General features: G+C 48.2%; 1 protein-coding gene across 1 annotated transcript in view; it reads left to right on the top strand.

Annotated features, from left to right (window-relative positions):
- shank1 (SH3 and multiple ankyrin repeat domains 1) overlaps positions 1-19,022 on the top strand; it is a 50,042-nt gene that overhangs the window by 27,918 nt on the left and 3,102 nt on the right. Inside the window, exons 16-29 of the mRNA XM_078084736.1 lie at positions 1,030-1,105; positions 8,177-8,259; positions 8,381-8,505; positions 8,885-9,020; positions 9,111-9,191; positions 9,417-9,453; positions 11,398-11,480; positions 11,765-11,791; positions 11,899-11,955; positions 12,131-12,246; positions 12,845-12,968; positions 13,581-17,181; positions 17,320-17,331; positions 17,416-18,375. Of these exons, the coding sequence (XP_077940862.1) occupies positions 1,030-1,105; positions 8,177-8,259; positions 8,381-8,505; positions 8,885-9,020; positions 9,111-9,191; positions 9,417-9,453; positions 11,398-11,480; positions 11,765-11,791; positions 11,899-11,955; positions 12,131-12,246; positions 12,845-12,968; positions 13,581-17,181; positions 17,320-17,331; positions 17,416-18,375 (5,518 nt within the window). The remainder of the gene's footprint in view (positions 1-1,029; positions 1,106-8,176; positions 8,260-8,380; positions 8,506-8,884; positions 9,021-9,110; positions 9,192-9,416; positions 9,454-11,397; positions 11,481-11,764; positions 11,792-11,898; positions 11,956-12,130; positions 12,247-12,844; positions 12,969-13,580; positions 17,182-17,319; positions 17,332-17,415; positions 18,376-19,022) is intronic.

The raw sequence follows: 19,022 nt of genomic DNA, 5'->3' as shown, positions 1-19,022 counted from the left end.
ACACACACACACACACACAGCAGGCTGAATCAGAAAAACACCCAATTAAAAGGGAAAATATCTTTTAGCCAGAAGTTTCATATTTGTTCACCAAAGGTCTGATGATGCAAGTTTTAGTAACACGTGACAATGATTTAAGATAACAAGCTATTATTCTTTAAATATATATCAACAACGCTGGTTGCCTCGGCCCCTCACGGGGAAAGTCACTGCTCTGCGCTGAGAAATACACACCAGGCACTTCCGATAGTTAAACAAACGAGGCATAAGGTGTTAGTTAGTGAGCTTGTTGCTGTTTGTCTGTTTTTCTCACCTTTGGAAGGAACCAATCTAGATGTTTTCTTATGATTTCCAGTCTTTGTGCTAAGCTAAGCTAACAGGCTGCTAGTTGTGGTTTTATTCTCACTGTGCAAATACAAAAGTGGTATAAATGTTCGCATCCAACACATAAGTAATGGAAAAATGTCAAACTGTTACTTTGAACTATTCGTTAGTTCCGGAGTAAATTCCGAATGATTGATTCAGATTAATAATAATTTGATTAAATTCTTGTCTGGCCAGCAGCCAAAAACAACCCTTTTCAATTTATTATGACGTGAAGGAAAGTCAGGGTAGAAAAGCAAATATTCTGATATCTTTTTTAGCAATACGTACTTACAAACATAATTATACACACACAATTATCAACATATATACCTCATTATAATCTATTTATAGCATTGTATATAATTATTGTAGCTTCCCAGAAATATTCAGAAGGTTGTACAAAACAATAATGATGCATGTACATTATACTGCACAATTTACTAATATCACAAATTATACAGTTTGACGCTCAGATTATAACGTCATACGTATGATTTCAATGTATTACGGGTAATTGTTTCAGCACTGATACACATATTAGTCGTAGGTTTAAGTACAGTAATAGTACACAGACTTTGAGCAGTACCTGCAGTATATCGGCTCTTGCATTGGGATTAAACGTAGCTGCCACCATGCTGACGTCCCTGTGATTTTGTGTTTCAGAGAGCCGTGGAGAACGAGCCAAAAGGCTCTTCCGCCATTACACTGTGGGATCCTATGACAGCTTTGACGCTCCCAGGCAAGAGTTACTTTACTTTATCGCCGGCCAACACCGATGTGAAGCAAACGGAAGCTCATTCACTCCGAAAACAAGCAGCCGCCCAAACGCAATCTCTAAGCAGCGGGCCTAATTGGATGAGTTAAGGGGACGCTGGTGTCGATGTATCGGTGAGGTCACTCCAGAACGGCACTTCACCTACCAGAGGGCTCTGTGAGATGAACAACAAGGGCACTTCGGGGGGGCACGCTGGGTGACTAAAGAGGCATTCGGATGCTTCGGTGACCGACTTGATGTGACACGAGGACCAGAAGGAAGCATGAAAGGATCAGGTTTTATGACACAGACGCATCCTGGTTGAATGAAGGTCGAGGGAAGGGCGGCTTGACATTCAGAAAATTGCTCTACTGCGGCAAAAAAGGGGCTCAGCCGCGGGGATGAAGAGGGTGGTGTAACCTGTCCGTCCGCCCAGTGGGCACCGCAAACAAAACGGACCACCTTTTCATTATCACCCTGCTGCTCCAATATTTAGATACGGAGCACGCGCTGAGAGGGGATTTGTTTGCACAACGACGTACTGTACACATCCATTCAGACCAGATGATTCATTTAGGGATTCATTCGTTCCAGTGCTGCTTCGCCGTGATGCGAGTGATTCACGCGTTAGGATGTGAGGGTCCGCTGCCTCGGGTCTACAAGCTGCGCCCATGCTGTAGTCGTCCCAAAGGATGCACATGATTACCGGCTGTGTTGTGTTTAGCTGGACCTGGGCAGGATTTTAGAGTGGGTTTCTCCTTTTGTGCGTCTGCCTTTCGGCTTTTGGGTGCGAAGCTTCACTGTGAGGTTGCAATTTTAAGGTTGGTTGAGCTTGTCGGTGATGGTGCACATGCAATCAGAGCGATCTGATGACTAAGATCCAGTAACACGTGGGGGAAACGCTCTTTGTTTGAGTGTGACTTTCCCTCATTTACTCTAATATAATTACCTTCAATGCCGCTTTGACGCAAACTCATTTCAGTATCCACGACTCGGACTGAGCAATGAGAGGATTGTTTACAAGAAAGCCATTATCAATCACATGTATTATTCAGATGAAGCCCCGCCTTCCCCCAATTTGTTGTTTGGTTGGTCAGCATCATTCTTTATCATTCCTCAACTTTCTCTTTCAAGTCTTCTTATTTCTTTCTAAAGTCTTCCAGTCAGAATCATTAATTAATACATTGCTTTTCATCAAAAGTGACATTTAATGCAAGCAAGGCACTTCATGGCAAGGCCATACAGACTTACACACACATGCCATGGATGATTACAAGCATTTACTGCAGCACAGACGGAGGCCGGCACTATTTGTTTGCCTGACTCATAACCACCCTCACATAGTCCTACTTTCACAGCCTTTATCACAACATGTAATATCTCACGTATCCCTTTGTTGATTTGGCCACATCTCTGCATCCCTCCTGTGCTGTCTGTTTACCACCGCGTTGCTAACCCCCCCGTGCACTTTTAATTTTCTTTCTATCACTCTTTCTCCCCTGTGGTGTCTCCATCTGGAGGTCAAACAATGAAGGTCGCTCTAAAGGGAGAGCAGGCCTGCGGAAAGGTATGAAGAGGTTGGATGATGGAAGGAGGGCATTCTGTGCAAACTTTTCTCACGTGAAAGTGAGAATTTTTCTATTACGAATAGAAATATCATACATGTGTATATATAACACATCCATCGGTTAGATTGAACTGACATCCAAGACGATGAATAGTGATGTCTATGACCCCATGACTTTCTGAATTTGGTAGCAAAGGACATTAAAACGAGCCGTGACAACCAAAACCTGGCAGTCAGTTGACTGGATAACTGGATAATGCAGTGTGGCAATTCAATAAGAAAACCTGAGTGAGTGATATGATGACTTAGGAACAAGCAGTGACAAATGGAGAACTTTGACGAACGTCTGCGACACCCCGCCCACACGTTTCCAGTAACCACATGTTGCACCTTTGCTCCCCTTTAGCTCCTCCTCCTTGAACCCCGACAGGACAACTTTTCCTTCCATGGTACAAACAGCCTGTCTGTCAGCATTTGGTTCTTCTACCTTTGTGGTTTTATCAGTGTGTTCTCGCTGACACAACACGCTGTGCCCCTTTTCATAATAAAGTAGATGGAAGCTGCGTTCTCATGTCATCGGATCTCTGCGTCGTTGCCACAGCTTAGATGTAGCGATTAAACGCTACATAATCAGTACACGCTGCCGCTCCTCTCCCGGCCCACATGAGATCATCTGTGCGCCAACGTTCGGTCAAATAAGGACAAGTGAGCTCACAATTTGGGGGAGAGATGCAGAACACCACCACCACTGCAGTTGCATTGCTTTTTGCTTGCGCATAGGCAACAGAAAGGTCTTCTCATTGGATTTAAAAAAAATATATTTCTCCAGAAAGTAGGAGAATTAATGAAACTTTATGCTAAAATTTGCAAAAAGAGACAGACAACATCACTAAAGAGCGTGTTGGGGTTTGGCCACTGTATGAAAGACACTAGAGGATGCAGCGGGTAGACATGCAGATACACAAAACCACATAATCTGGACCTTCTGTCAACATTTGTGCTCCTGCTCCCTCCCCCTGCTCTCTCTCCCTCTCTCTATCCACCTCCCTCACTTCCGCTTTCCCTCATCCTCTCTTTATCTCTCTCCTCACACATGCATGCACACACACACACACACACACACACACACACTGTACACAGAATCACAGCGGTGGAGCCTGACATGCAGGGAGAAAAACAAAAAGGCAGAGATGTGAGTAGAGAGGGGAACAAGAGCTGTGATCATCCTCAAAGGCAGGAGGGAGGCAAGAGAGAGAGAGAGACGTAGAGGGGAAAGGAAGGAGGGAGGGAGGGAGGGCAAGTTGATGAGGAATGCTTCGACATACATGGAAGGAGGCTCTGACTGAGAAATGATGTGAGTGGCAATTTGAGAGAATCTCTCTCTCTCTCTCTGTTTATCTGTCTCTCTCTCCTTCTCCTTGTCCTCCTGCTCTTCCTTCTTCCGCCACTCACCCGCCAGCTGTTTCTCTGTCCTCTCTCCTCTTCCCGTCTGCGTCGAGGTGCCTCTTCCTCCCCCCTCTTCGCCTCGCTCTACCCTCTCATTCATTCATGCTTTGTTTACAGCAAACGTGAGGCAACTTTGTCTGCATGAATGTGTTCCTGTTTGTGTGTGCATGCCATTTAAAGGATATGTAACAATACCTAATAATAAATAATAATAATAATTTGACTTGCCTTCCATCACAGTGTCCCATGACGTTACCGGTTCAATCATTTGAACTTCGAGACCAGCTTGCACTGTATGCAGCGCAGACTTATCTCAGTCACATCCATTCTTATGAATGGGAAGTCATGACAGTGCTGGATGAGCAGAGTCAATTCTACATTCAAATCGTACAGTAGAAATTACGAGGATGGGTGAAGGTGAAGAGGAGAAAGAGATAGAGGAGAGACAGAAGTGTTGTTTGTGAGTTGTTGTGTCGGTGCACGCATGTGTGGACTGTGTGCGTTCGGGCATTCGTCTCCTGCGAACAAACCCAATCACCTCCCACTCTCTCTTTCTCTAAATTACCTAATTTCTCGATCTACTTTTCTTAAACCACCTTCTTCCCCCTCCCGCTCGCCTTGCTCCTGTACTCCCTCTCTCTCTCTCTCTCTCTCTGTGTCGCAGTCACAATGAACCATCTCCATCTCTCCCATTCCTCCTCTCTCTCTCTGTCTTAAGTATGAAGGGGTTGGGAGAGCTCGGCCCTCTCCCTTTCCCTTCTCCCATCTCTCTCTCCTCCTCCTCCTCCTCCTCTTCCTCTCCTCCTCCAACTCCTCCTCTCTCGCGGCTCACGCTCGCTGCTGTCTCGCTGGAAGACGAGAAGGAGCAGGATCAGGAGAAGGAGGAGGAGGAGAGGGAGGGGAGGAAATGGCGATGGGGGCATGCGGCGAGGAGGATCTCTCCCTCTCCCTCTCCCTCTCTTCTTCCTGGCCGTCGCTCGGCCCTGTGAATAGGAGCGTCTGGTTCATTTACAGGTACCTGGCATGGCTTTCATTACCCTCCTCCCGTCAACTCCCTCCCTCCCTCCCTCCAGAGATGAATGCATGTGGACGTTACGAATGTCAGGACAGGATCTATGAGACAGATTGGCAGATGTTGCAATGCATGCCTGCAGACGGATGTGTTTGATTCAGCGTGTGTCCGTGTGAATGCGAGTGTGTGTGTGTGCGATGTATGTGTGTGGAGACGGACGAGCGCTGCTGCTGCACAGCAGCCCGGCGTATGAGCAGTGCAGCCGTTCTGTGTTTCGCTGTGGGAACATCTGTGTGTGTGTGTGTGTCGTTTTATTTCTCTCTGCTTTGAATCGCTGAACAGACGTCCTCTAGCAGTGCTGCTTGCAGCTTTTACTGATGCGCAGATTGATTGCGTGTTTGTGTGCATGCATTCCTAATGTTTGCGTGTGCGTGTGTGTGTGTGTGTGTGTGTGTGTGTGTGTGTGTACGTGCATGGATGATGTGTTTGCTGTTGTCCATCAAAAGCTTAAAGGTCGGAAGGGACATTTCCCTTTCACTCTTGACTGGTTGATTGCATGTGTTCTTGTGTCCTGCGTATTGTGCGGCGCGTGCGTTTACTAGTGTGTATGTGAGAGAGAGAGAGAGAGAGAGAGAGAGAGAGAGAGAGGCTGCCGACAAATTGGAAACAGTGAGGGAGTTTTAACGATGCAGCATGCATGACAAGTTGCAGAGTTCTTTCCTGCGCGGCCAAACCAGTTTGATATCCCTGCTTTTAAAAACGCAGCATTGGGCCGTGCGCTGTGATGCTTTGTCCAGCTCAGTTGATCGTATTTGATACGCTGATATTTGGTCGCTAATACTCAGAAAGCGGCACAGTTACCGTGTCACGGTTCTGGATCCTCTGAAGGACGCAGTGCACACGGGTAGGCCCAAGTGGCTGCACCTGCTCCTCTCGCTAAATAAGGCTACACGTCGTCACAAACAGTTAAACTAAGGCCGTGTTTAGTTTTCAACTTGGAAAGACAAGTTTCAAAGTTTGTCGCTTTCTCTCGAACACCCAACAAAAGTATGAATAGTGCTGATGTACTGAGATGTGATAATGATACCAGAAGTTTAAGTTGTGTTTTAGCACCCTGTGTTTACAACATGGCTGGGACAGATTTGGAGACAACAGAGGGGGGGGGCTGGTTCTGATCAGCACCAGCCCCCCCCATCAGAAATGAAAGATTTCATCGCTGCTCTTTGAAATGATTCAGGATCCAGTTGCTTAAAGTCGATGACACCCTTCAGTTGCAGAGTCAGTTGCACGCGTCGGTCGGATAGTATTTCAGTGATACCGTGCATGCGACCCTGAGGACAAACACCTACACTGATACCGTGACTCAATGTAGTAGAAGCAGTCTAACAAAAACACGACGGCTGTGACCTCATGGCAGGTCATCCGTGCCAGAGTTATGAACGAGTCTCACCTTGTTCTCACTTGTGACTCCGAGTGCATCGTAGCAGTGCTCCATAAAGTTTTCATCAGGCATATTCTGCATTTATTGCTGCCTTTGGTGTCCCCTCCCAGGGCGGTTTGTCATTCTGATGAGTTCACATCGCCGGCTTCCCAGCACTTAGCCTCATGAGGCACTGAGTGAAGTAAAGAAAATCAACAAGAGTTATCACCGGCTTTTGGGTGTAATCGTTCGGCGGATGTCGTGTTTGAGATGTTAATGATTCTGTCCCTGAAATAATATGCAATAATGTTTTAACTGAGACTAAACAACATCAGTAAAAAAACAAGGGCAAAAATATGATTGTAACCAAGGTGTTGTCTTTAAGCAAGCTGCGTTGCCATGGTGACTTGTGGCTTGTGAAAGGGCAGACTAACAATCTACACAGGGCACGTGTGTGTATATTTCCTTTTCCTTTTTGAACGAAGAATGACAAAGAGAAAGAGCCCTTGGCGGAGACAGAGAGGCTCACACAGCCTGTGGAGAGAATCACACACTCAATAGACTGAATTAACAAGATCATGAGAGGAAAATGTGATCAGAAAAAGAAGTGTGAAGAAGTTTGAAGAACACGGGAGGGAAGCCGGTGCAGAGGGAAGTGGGGAGTAGGCGGGGCCATCAGGATGGAAAGATGCCAGTGAAGAGTGAGGGAAACGGGGATGAACAGATGGAGTGGGCCGGCGCTATTTGAGTGCACGGTGGATTTATGAGCATGTGTGTTACAGTGTGTTACAGCTGACACGGAATATAAACCCCTCTGACCCGCTGACGGACTGAATCTCTTTTTCGGGGGCTTCGGCGTTCGCAAAAACAAGACAAGAGTCCATTCGGCGTCCCTGAGAAGTGCCGCTGTAATGGACTGAAGGTTCACCGAGGTTGTGGAAGAAACCAGCTCTGTGCTCGCGGTCAGAAACATACGGCATACAAAGTGAATCGTTGACTACGTCACAGCAGCACTGTGGGGAATGTGGCCTAAATTGGGGTTTCGTGTTGGTTGGAGCTTAACCGTGGTTTTGGATTGAAGCGGCAACATTTTTTAAATTTAATAAAATTCATAGTATGATCACTGAAGCATTTATGGTTTCTATTTTCAAAATGTATCATCTTTCTACAAATTTAGAACATGGGACACATTGCTTCTATTACTATTATTATTACTAATATTAATTTATTTAAGACTATTATAAAAAAATAACATAATTGAAGGTACATAAACTGTTAGAGATATGAAAGATATCAGATAAATATCAATCATATGGAAGCTTACAGCATACAAACAGAAAATAAAATCTGAGTAGTAATATCGGAAACTAGCATTTATATGAGTACTAATACAAATTTAAATACATAAGTGAAGGGACCAAAACCTGAACTAAGTTTCCTAATGGTACTGATAAGGAAACAGGAAGTGTGAAGCGCAGCAGTGGGAAGGAGCGGTGTAGTTGGGTTATGGAGACTTTCTACCCAAGACATGTAAGGATGCGCATTATACGTCCGTCTTTTGTCTTCACCTGTGTTATTCATCTTTGTCTCTCTTTGTCTTCTCTCTGCTAGTGACTATATAATCAAGGAGAAGTCGGTGCTTCTGCAGAAAAAGGACAGCGAGGGTTTCGGCTTTGTGTTGCGAGGGGCCAAAGGTAAGACGTGTGAAATATTCACTGCATTCGACAACAAAATATTCACATCCTGCCTCGAAATCACGCTCACTGATTTCTCAGTCACATTCATAATATTTTTATATTTTCACGGTGTCTCCAGCTCAGACTCCTATTGAGGAGTTCACCCCGACCCCGGCCTTCCCCGCCCTGCAGTACCTGGAGTCAGTGGACGAGGGAGGCGTCGCCTGGAGGGCCGGTCTCAGGATGGGGGATTTCCTCATAGAGGTGCTGCCACGATTGACCGTTGCATTATGGGTCGGAATGGATCGGCCGCTGACAGATTCTAATGATTTCTGAACCTACCTCCCATAACTAGAAGGCAAAGGTGTACAGTCCTCTTAATAGGTGATGTGGGATAGGACGTCTATGATCTTCGTCTGTGGTTTTCTTTATGTTTCATTAAAAAAATTCATTTTATTTGTATCGTGGTTCAAGACCTCACTTTCGCCCAAAGTTGAATAAAAATAGTTTGTAGGTTTTTGAGATACTAGCGTCTAACAGCCTGTAAAAATGTATACAAATGTATATATTTCAGTCGAATGACTGACTTATATAAGTCATTGATGATAAATAGTAGTAAACTCAGTCTCTTTGTCTTTACAAGGTCAATGGACAGAATGTGGTGAAGGTCGGTCACCGACAAGTTGTCAACATGATCCGGCAAGGTGGCAACAGCCTCATGGTAAAGGTAGTCATGGTAACCCGAAACCCCGACATGGAGGAGGGTTCGAGGAAGAAAAGTAAGAGTCTGTGTCCTGCGTGCTGATCCTTGTTCTTCAACAAGGATCCCAAATGACCTCGGGTGCCTTTTTTCCATCTCCCCCCTCCAGTCCCCCAGCAGAGTAAGAGGCTGAACACTCCGGCTATCGCCCTACGATCCAAATCCATGACTTCAGAGCTGGAGGAGATGGGTAAGAAATTGGCGGGAATTACGGTTTACGGAAAAGTGACTGTGATGAATAGATTGATGTGATACGAGATGATGGAAACAGTGTGAAGGAGATGACTGTAGATGCTGAAAGTGTGGAGCCAAGTTAGGCCAGGCCTAAGTTTAGCTAGCTACTAGCGACAAAAAAAAGAAGAGGATTGGCTTCCGATGGCGATGACGGTCTCAACGCATTTCACTGTTCTTTCAGAGGTTCCACTCTGTCACTTCCAGCACCCTCACTGCAGGTAACCCCACCCAGGAAAAAGTGTCCGCTATCCACCCTGTGATTCCTCTCTCACTGCCCGCATCTCTTACCTCTTATCCTCCTGCACCCCCCCCCCTCCGCCTTCCCCCCCCAACGCTCCCTGGCCCGCCCACAGCTTTAACCCCAGCGCCCACAGAGCAGTGTACCCCAACACACACACACACACACCCACACACACACACACACACACACACACACACACACACACACACACACACACACACACACACACACTCAGCAAGTGTTGGTTGCCAAGGTAACGCTGCAGGGGAACGGCATCACCTGAGGAGAGTTTTCAGGGTGCCAAACATTGGCACAAGTGTCTGGTCTCCATGTATTTGTTGATCAAGTTGCATAGTGTGTCCTTGATGTCTTTTCTCGAGAATGTCTTTGATTCATTCGGACAAAATCATACCCGAGGATAAATTTATTGAGATGAGCAATTATTGAGAAAAAAGAAACTTTGTTGCAGGTCTGTTGCTATGGTGACAAATAATGTGTGGCTATGCTAATGCCATCTCTATTTGAGGCAAAGCAGTGGGAGGACAGTGCATGCAGATGGCGGGCATCCCCCTTTACCAGAATATTGGCCCGTGTTTTCTAGAGTGCTGAGTCCCTGACACCTGGAGTCAGCATTGTTGCGCGTCTGTTCCCGCTTCTCAAATTTGGTTTAAAAAAAGCCTGAAATAAGTTTCGTAGTTTAAACCAGGTTAAGAAATGACGAGGTTTTGTTCTTCGTTGGTAGGTACGCTACTCCAACATGTTTAACTTCTTCATCTAAGGTAAATGTAGGTAAAAGTGTAATGAACTGCTGATCGTCATCATGACTAAACTATATCCAGAGTGTAGGAATCCGCCCTTTGCTTTATTCCTCCCCCATCTCCTCACCTCACTTGCCTCCTCGATGTAGTGTGGCCTCACCGGCACAAAGCATGATCGCCCAGCAGTTTAAAACAAAGGTGCCAGTTTCCAGAAGGCCAAACGCCACCTCCCTTCCAACACGCTGTTATCTAACCACTAGCCCTGTCTGTGTGCTGTGATACTGTATTCATTATCTCAGTGCATTGAGACCTAAAGGTGCCACAAATGAAAACGTTTTACGAACAGTGTTGTATTCATAGAGACATCGGCCCGATAGCTTAATAGCAGACGGCAAAACGTCATCATTTTAGAGAGGGTGTTGCTATTTTTCACTGTGTACACAAGCAACATCGTCACTACAAGGTATTAAAATGAACGAAAGTGGGGTAGAGTACATATGGTTTGAGGTAATTCAGAAACATTACATTACATATTTTGTCCCCCAGAGAGCATTTTCAATTTGACTGATAAGTCCCACTTTGTGTGGATCTTGGTTAAAATTAAAATAAAGAAAATCTGTATCAATATTGGTTATTTTACGTGTTTTATGTGAAATAATATCTCTCAGCTAAGATACATTACGATTTTTTGTGTAGGTGTGCATAACAATAAAAATGCCCAGATCCTTGAGATGTGTGTTTTTAGTTTGCTATCACACACATGTGGTAACTTAGATTGTCTTTTGCTTCCTTGTGGATCGAGGTGAGAGGAGCAGAGTGTGGGATGAAGCCTCGTCAGCCCGACCATATGCTCATTCTAATTCATCAGAATTCATTTAGACGTGACGTCTATTCAATCTCACCTCTGTGATCGGTGCAGTGTCCCAGTTCACCTAAAAGTCATGCTGTTAAGTTAACGGGGACATTAAAACAAAAACAATCCTGCGGTAAACTCGAGTCCTCGAATGCTGTTTTTTTTTTCAAGACAATCATTTAATAATTTTACTTTTGCAGATAACTATTCCCATTCAGTCCACACACACAGGCTCACTCCCACTTGGATGCAAACACTGAAGGGTCACCTTAAATTCTTCCCCTTGACATCCTTGACTCTTCGCTGGTTTAAACACTAACTGTCTTTTTGTCTCTCCTCCTTTGTCCCCACTACACGGCTGGCTGCATCCTAACTGTTTAACAGTGGAGAGAGGTGGGAGTCCGCTTCAGACTAATTCCACATATGTGTGCGTGTTTTCAAGTGTGTTAGAGAGAATAACAGCAAGCAGCAGACTGTGTGTGTGTGCAACATATTCACTGTAACATAAGTGTGCGCGCATCAGCTGTCTCAAAGTGTGGCTGTGATGGGAGATGGAAAAGCCTGGCGGGGTGACTCACTTTGTCGGGCTCTGGGGAAAACGATTAGTATTCACTGTAACAACACTATCTCACTTTCACTCCTGCCAAACCGTATGTCTCCTTTTGTCCTCCTTCCAGCTGCTACCCCTTGGAAAAAAAAATCAGGTATGCTCCGGTGCTCTCTGGCTCAAGGCGTCGTCTTTACGGCTCCTCCAAAATGACTCGGCATTCAGTCCCTTTATTGGGCTGATTCTGAACTTCTTCTCTTCTAGAATTCGAATCCTCACAAGTTACAGAGAAGAAGAGGACAGTCTATCAGATGGCTTTGAGTAAGGGAGCTCATGTTTGCAAGTGGATGTTTACTCAATGTCTTTTTCTTATCCACGTTCATCAAGTGTGTCCTTTCCCCACACTTCCAACCTTCCTTTTGTCGATGTCCATTTTTTCTGTTTCATTGCTGTGTGTGCGTGTCTCTTTCTCTCGCTCTGTCTCTTCTCATCTCAGATAAACTAGATGAAATTCTTGCAGCAGCTCAGCAGACAATCAGCACCAACGAGGCACCGGGGACACGGGGACAGGGGCCAAAAAGAGACAGAGGACGGAGTTTCTATGGCAATGAGGTGTGTGCCGTGAAACATGCTACGGGTGTCCGTGTACGTGTCCTGAGACATGCGTGTGCTCTTGTGTAAAGTAAAAGGCAGCTATAATCCTCTAACTGTTACGAAGAACACTCAAACCAACGTTCGGTCAAGACAAGAGACACTTTTCACATGTTGGATGAGCTGGAAGGGGCTGCGTTTAACAACAGCTAAACCATTTGTCTCATGTGACTCGTGCAGTATAATGCAAATAAAATGTCTCCCGTTGTACCAAACACAGGCCATTTACATTTTTGTATAAACACGTGAGTACTGTTTATGTCTTTTGAGGTTTCTACTTAATAAGGATTTAGCTTTAGCTTTATATAAATTAATATTATGTTTAAACATTTTCTGCAGTTAAACGCAGCTCCCATTAATTCATTCAATTCAGAAAGAGCTTTTAAACTAACAGCATTTACTTGAATTCATCCATTATGAATGGATATTATTCTTTTTGGTCTTCTTTGTTCACCGTGGAGGCATGCAAGAAAAGCTAAGTTGCGCCACCAACTGCACGATTGCGTCTCCCATCGCTCTCCACTTTCCGTTCAAATGTTCCTTTTTTTGGACTTCACAGCAGAACTACGGCGATCCGTCCGGGATGGGAGTGATGCCGTCGGGGTTGGGCCTCGGCTACGACCGCGGCCTGTACAACTCAGGTCACGGCCCAAAGCACGGTATGCGGCGGCAGAAATCCATCGGTGAGGCTGTCTGTTTTTTCTGTCTGCCCCTCCGTTCGCCTGTCTGTCTGTCCTCTGGACCAGTGGAGGTCTACACTGTGCTGACCTGTTTGTCCGTGGCCAACAATGTCTTGTCTCCAGACAAAAACTTCTAACTCTTTGTATCTGTAGCTGACCGTATGTATGTATTCTAACTGTAAAGTAACGTAAACATTTTTTTTGTTTGTTTGTCTTTTACTACTATCTGGTTTATTAGTGCTACTAATCTGTTTTATTCTGATTCATATTTTTTGTGCTTTTTGCTCACTAAAGCTTTGCTAACTCTTCATCTGAAATAGTAAAAAGCTCTTTGGCGACCAACAAAAAAAAATGTTGTGTGATGCTGCCCGGTTGCTTCTTGTTTGTGAAATACAACACATAACACTAACTGACTTACCTACTAACAGACAGGAACTGAGGACAGACCCGCTGGCAGGTAGATGGGCAGTCAGATATAGACCGACACTCTCATAGATTACCTTCAGCTTTCACTTTTTCTGGCTCTGTTTCCTCCACTCTTACACCATCTGTAAGACCTGCAAATCTCGATCTCGTTCTAATTGTTTTTCTCCATTTGTAAATGCTGTGCTCTAGGCGTGCCTGAGGAGGAGAGGCAGTCACTGCATCCTCCAGCCATGAAGTTCGCTCGCAGTCTGTCGGTGCCCGGCCCGGACGACATCCCCCCTCCTCCCACCACAGCTCCACCAGAGCCTCCGTTCTCCTCCGCTCCGCCACTAGGTTGGAGAGCAAAGTCATCCCAGCAGCCCGTCTCAGTGTCCCAGTCCACCTCAACGCCCGCCCACTACCAGCCGTACTCCCAGGCAGCGCATTTCACCCATGGCGGCAGGGAAAGGTCAGGCAGTTCCGGCACGGGCCCCGGTGGTGGAGCGGTGGACCACGCGACCCCTTATGCACACGCCACTGCCCACACTGCTCAAAGCAGAACTGCCTCGCGAAAGGTCGCCTATTCGGGGGAGCCTGGTGGAGCTGGCCCGGGGGCCGGTGGAGGGGCGAAGACAGCCGGTCTTCGGAGAGGCTACAGCAACGCCATCCTCCCATCCAGCAGTGCCACTGTAATGCCCCAGCAACAACAGACCACACCGAGTCAACCCCAACGCACAGACCGCAGTGCAGCTGGGCCTGGAGCAGGCGGTCCCAAAGGAGGGGCCAGGAGAGGCAAGGGACCACTGGTGAAGCAGTCTAAGGTGGAGGACCTACGCATGGCCCAGGGTACGCTCGGGGGGAAAGGCTCGGTGGAGAAAAGCTCCATCCCCATCCCCACCATTATTGTCAAGGCCCCCTCGACCAGCAGCAGTGGACGCAGCAGCCAGGGTAGCAGTGTGGAGGCCGACGCTCCTGCATCAGGAGAGACGGATGAGGCGAAGACACCACACGGTCCTCCTCCCTCCACCCCCGCTCCACAGCCGCCCGCTCCGCCTTCCATCCCTGCGCCGCCGCCTCCCTACTTGCCTTCTATGCGAGCCCAGGATAATCTGGACTTCACAAGCCAGTTCGGGGCAGCTATCGTCGGTGCTGCTCGCCGGGACAGGGAACGGTTGCACGAAGCTCGCAGAAAGAGCGCCTCCTTGTTTATGTCCGCCGAGGAGGATGTAAGCGTCGGGGTAAGTGACGGAATAACAAGGACTCAAGCGTCACAGCAACAGCTCAGCGCACAGGCTGAAAGTTCATCAACACGGCTGCGCCCGTCCAAGTCCATCGACGAGGGCATGTTCTCCGGGGACACTTTTATCCATCACACCCGCAGTATGCCTCCCGCCTTTGGCCTCCCTGAGTACTCCTCGCCTGCCCTGGACTATCAGCCTAAGTCTGTGCCCACTGACTTGTACACAGCGGCAGGCAGGCAGCCGGCGTCCTCCGGTACAACCACCTTCATTCACCCGCTAACAGGGAAGGCCCTTGACCCCACATCGCCACTCGGCCTCGCCCTGGCTGCTAGGGAGCGCGCTCTGAGAGACGACAGCAGGTTAAGGAGGGGAGCAGAACACCACTTCAGCCGCCAGATGTCCAGCGCGGCGTTTCCTTCGTCCACTGTCAACTCTCAGCCGGTGTCGTCGACCGCCCAGTCCTCCAGCTCCTCTTACCTGGTCACCTCATCCTCTCTGGCCGCTACTACGGCCTCCGTTGGTCGCCCACCATCGCCCCGAATCCTCAGAGGAGTCGGCAGCGTGTGGAGTGAGGAGGGCGGGGGCGGAGACAGGGAGCGCGAAGGAGGAGGGGCTCGCGAGGGGCTTAGAGTTCGCTTCTCCGAGGACAAAACCGTCCACACGCACCACTACCAGTCTCAACCGTATCAGTCGACGTACAAGGAGAGGGAGCGGGAGAGGTCGAGAGAGCGGGACAGATCGAGGGAGCGGGAGGCGTCGCGGGAAAGAGAGAGGGACAAAGAGAGAGAGGATTACATGAGGAGGGCGGAGCAAGCTGCCGAAAGCTCTGTTCAACATGCGTCCCAAACTCATCAGCCTGCAAGACCCTCTTTTCTCAGGATGGAAAATCAAGCGGATGCCTACATCTTGTCCCTCACCCCTCCCTCACCTCCACCAAATGGTTCTCAGCAGACAGCGAACACCACTGGGAGCAGTGGGACTGGTCTGATGGTCCTTCCTCCCCCCGCCCCCTCGATTGATGCCGATGATGAGTTTGTCTACGCAGACCCTCTCCCGCCTCCATTACAGTTTGCCAACAGTTTTGACAGGGGAACGGGGGGATTATCAGGGTACTCACAACACGGGATGCGCCCAAATAGCTTGACCTCCCGCCAACAGCAGGTCCCTCCACCTCCTCCTCCACCACCCCCTCCTCCACCCCCCATTAAAGAAGCAGGTGGGTTTCATGCTCACACACCCTTGCCATCTCCTCAGGCAGGAGACTCCACCGCCTCCAGCCTCACATCTTACGACAGTGAGGTTGCTAACCTTACCCAATCCGCTCCCTCTCCCTCCCAAACGTCGCCCAACCCCCCGCCCCCTCACTCGCCCTCTACCCTGCACCCCACCTCGTCAACGGGACCTCCGCCTCCCCCGTCGGTCTCCCCGCCACCTCCGCCCGGGTCCTATCACAGGCCCTTCTCCGTGTCCCACCACCTTTACAACAGCTCACATACCCCCGGGCGCTCTTCGCCAACGCCTCCCCCACACACAGTCGCACCTCCCCCGGGATACCGCGGTACCCCGGCACCCGCCTCGACCGCTGCCACCTCCGCTCCACACAGGGGCACTTTCTCGCATGCCATGACCGCTAGCTGTGCCGCTACAACCACAACATGCACCTCCACTCAGCTCTACCAGGAGCGCACACACACGGGACACAACACACACACCACGTCCTCCACCGCCACCACAGGAGGTCGCAGGACAGGGGAGCACCACCGTCCTCACCCTGCTGCCAAGAAGGGAGAGTCCCAGGAGACAGTGGTGGACTCTGGGATCGAAGAGCTGGACAGCCGCAGCAGCAGCGACCACCACCTGGACAGCATCCTGGCCAGTGTCCGGGGAGACAGGCTGGACCGGGGGGAGAGGGGAGGACGGACGGGGGGAGGAGGCGGGACGGGGGAATTGGAAAGGGGAGGGGATTTTCTGGAGTCTTACATGAGCTACCTGGACGGACAAACCTTCGAGATGCAGAATGCCACAGCAGCAGTGTCCACCTACCCAAAGGCTAACAGGTTCAGGGAGGGCGGTCGAACCAGCGATCTCCACAGACAGACCAGCACCGCTCCCGCATCTTTCCACTCCCACAGACGAAGGGACGAGCAGGAAGACGACGAGGAGGGAGCGGATGAAAGCAGTCGCGATGGGTACGGGGGGAGTGACATGCAGAATCTGGGACGTCCGATTTCACCATACTTTGATCGCCCTCGCACCCCCGAGATCAAGCCTCTCTGGGGCGAGGGGCAAATGGCGGCTGACCAGTCCGCGGCAATTTTAGAGGGGAAAAAGGTTTACCCGCCCGCCTCCAGTATGAAGCCCAGCATCATAAATGAGCTGAACAGCAAACTGCAGCAAAGGACCAAGGACAGCTGGCACAGCCAGAGCCCTCTGGGCAGACACAGGTACGCATCAGTGAACACTGTGTGTTTATGTTTCCAGCATTACAGCATAAACTGCATTATTTGTCTTGTTTTCGATGCACAGCATTGCCATTCTGTTCATGTCTCACATGTGTGTGTTTGCCACCTGTGAGTGTTTTCCTTTCCACAGTTGATGTTCAAGCCTTCTGTGCAAACTGCGTACTGTCCTGTGTAGATGTTTTGTCTATACTGTGTAAACTCTCCTCTTCTTTTATTTCTCTGGATTTTTCCATGTGTTTCTCTCAGAGCCAGAAACAGGTAATGGAGCCACTTCTACACTCTTTTCTTCTGTCAGGGAGAACATGAAACTTTTACACTTGATTGAATGTACAACATGCTGTGAGACAGTAAAGAAGCTTGTTCAAAACATGTATTATGTTATCTGATGTACACAATCCTCTCCATTCACAGATTCTCAGAGGATTCGGCCTCAGCTCTGAGTCCTCCTTCAGCTCGATCCCAGTCACCGTCTCCGATTTCGTTATCGCAGCCGTCGTTATCCCCGTCCCCCACCCCTGCCTCCCAGTACCCCAACTGGGGACGATCGCCATCCCCTCAACCCCCAGCTGCGTCTCAGCCTCCTCGTTCTCATTCCCCGATTTCCCCAACGTCTTATGCCCCTTATCCCACTTCTCCGAAACACAGACCTGTCTACCGAACCAAAGCCCTAGAATTCCAGTTCATCCCCAGTCGCGAGTCCCGCAAAGCGGAATCACACATGTTCCAGCGTAGGAGAGCCCCCAGTCCCCTCATCTCCCCGTCAGAGCGGCCCAAGCTGGGTCCACCGCGACCATCGTCCCTTCCACTCCTCCCCACCACACCGCTCTACAGTGCGATGTATGACCTGCGGGGTTCAATCACGCCGCCGTCCCCGGGGAACCCTCTTGGAGATCCTTACTTTTCGCCCTCTCCTCCCCTGTTCGCCGCCTCTGGCGCCCCGCCCCCTCCCAACTCGGCCTTAGTTGTCTCTCGATCCCTTTCTCCGACTCACTTCTTGTCCGGGGCCTCGTCTCCGCCGATGCACCCTCACCCTCCGCCTACATGCCTGAGTTACCCCCACCTACCGCCACCTTCCCCCACGAAGCCTTTTGCTTCCAAGCCACTGCCCTACTGGACCAAGTACGACGTCGCAGACTGGCTAGGATACCTGAACCTGGGGGAGCACAGGGAGCGTTTCCTGGACAACGAGATTGACGGCACCCATCTGCCCTCCCTCACCAAGGACGACTTTCTGGATCTGGGCGTGACTCGCGTTGGCCACCGAATGAACATAGAACGGGCCCTGCGGACCGTATTGGACAGGTATGGCCGCCATCCTTTTTTATGAATGTATACTATGATTTTTTTTTTTAATAAACTTTTTCGGCACTTTTTTTACATACTTCATTTGAAATACTAAAAATGCTATACAACACTCTTTCCAACCGTTTTTGACATGCAATGCTACAACTTTTTTTTTTACATTTCTTGACTTTTTCTTGTCGGTATAAAAAATACTATTCAGTGACTTTTTGAACATGAATTGCTGTTTGATTATTTTTGCCGTGCAAGACTAAGACTTTTTGATGACGTCTTTTTTTAAACAAAATACAATTCCTAAAATTTTGAATAACAAAATATAAAATTACTTTTTTCCTCTAGCTGTTGATGATAATTTAATTAAATACTGTAATATGAATACTTGAACAACAAATAAATTGTTGTTACATCTTCATTACAAACTACACTATGACTTTTTTTACAACAGAGTACAATAATGCTTTTTTCACTTTTTATGATATTTTTGTGAAATTAATATTTTTTGACATACTATATGCTATTTTTTAAGACATAACAATATGTGTTATTACTTCCTATGAAACGACACCTATTTACCAATCACCAATTTTTAAATATATATTGTTTTAAAATAGGCATACATTTTTTTCATGAAACTACTAACAAATGTT

Source organism: Gasterosteus aculeatus, chromosome 11, assembly GCF_964276395.1.
Source record: "Gasterosteus aculeatus chromosome 11, fGasAcu3.hap1.1, whole genome shotgun sequence".
In the NCBI taxonomy this organism is placed as follows: Eukaryota; Metazoa; Chordata; class Actinopteri; order Perciformes; family Gasterosteidae; genus Gasterosteus; species Gasterosteus aculeatus.
This window is presented reverse-complemented; position numbering and strand designations above follow the sequence as displayed.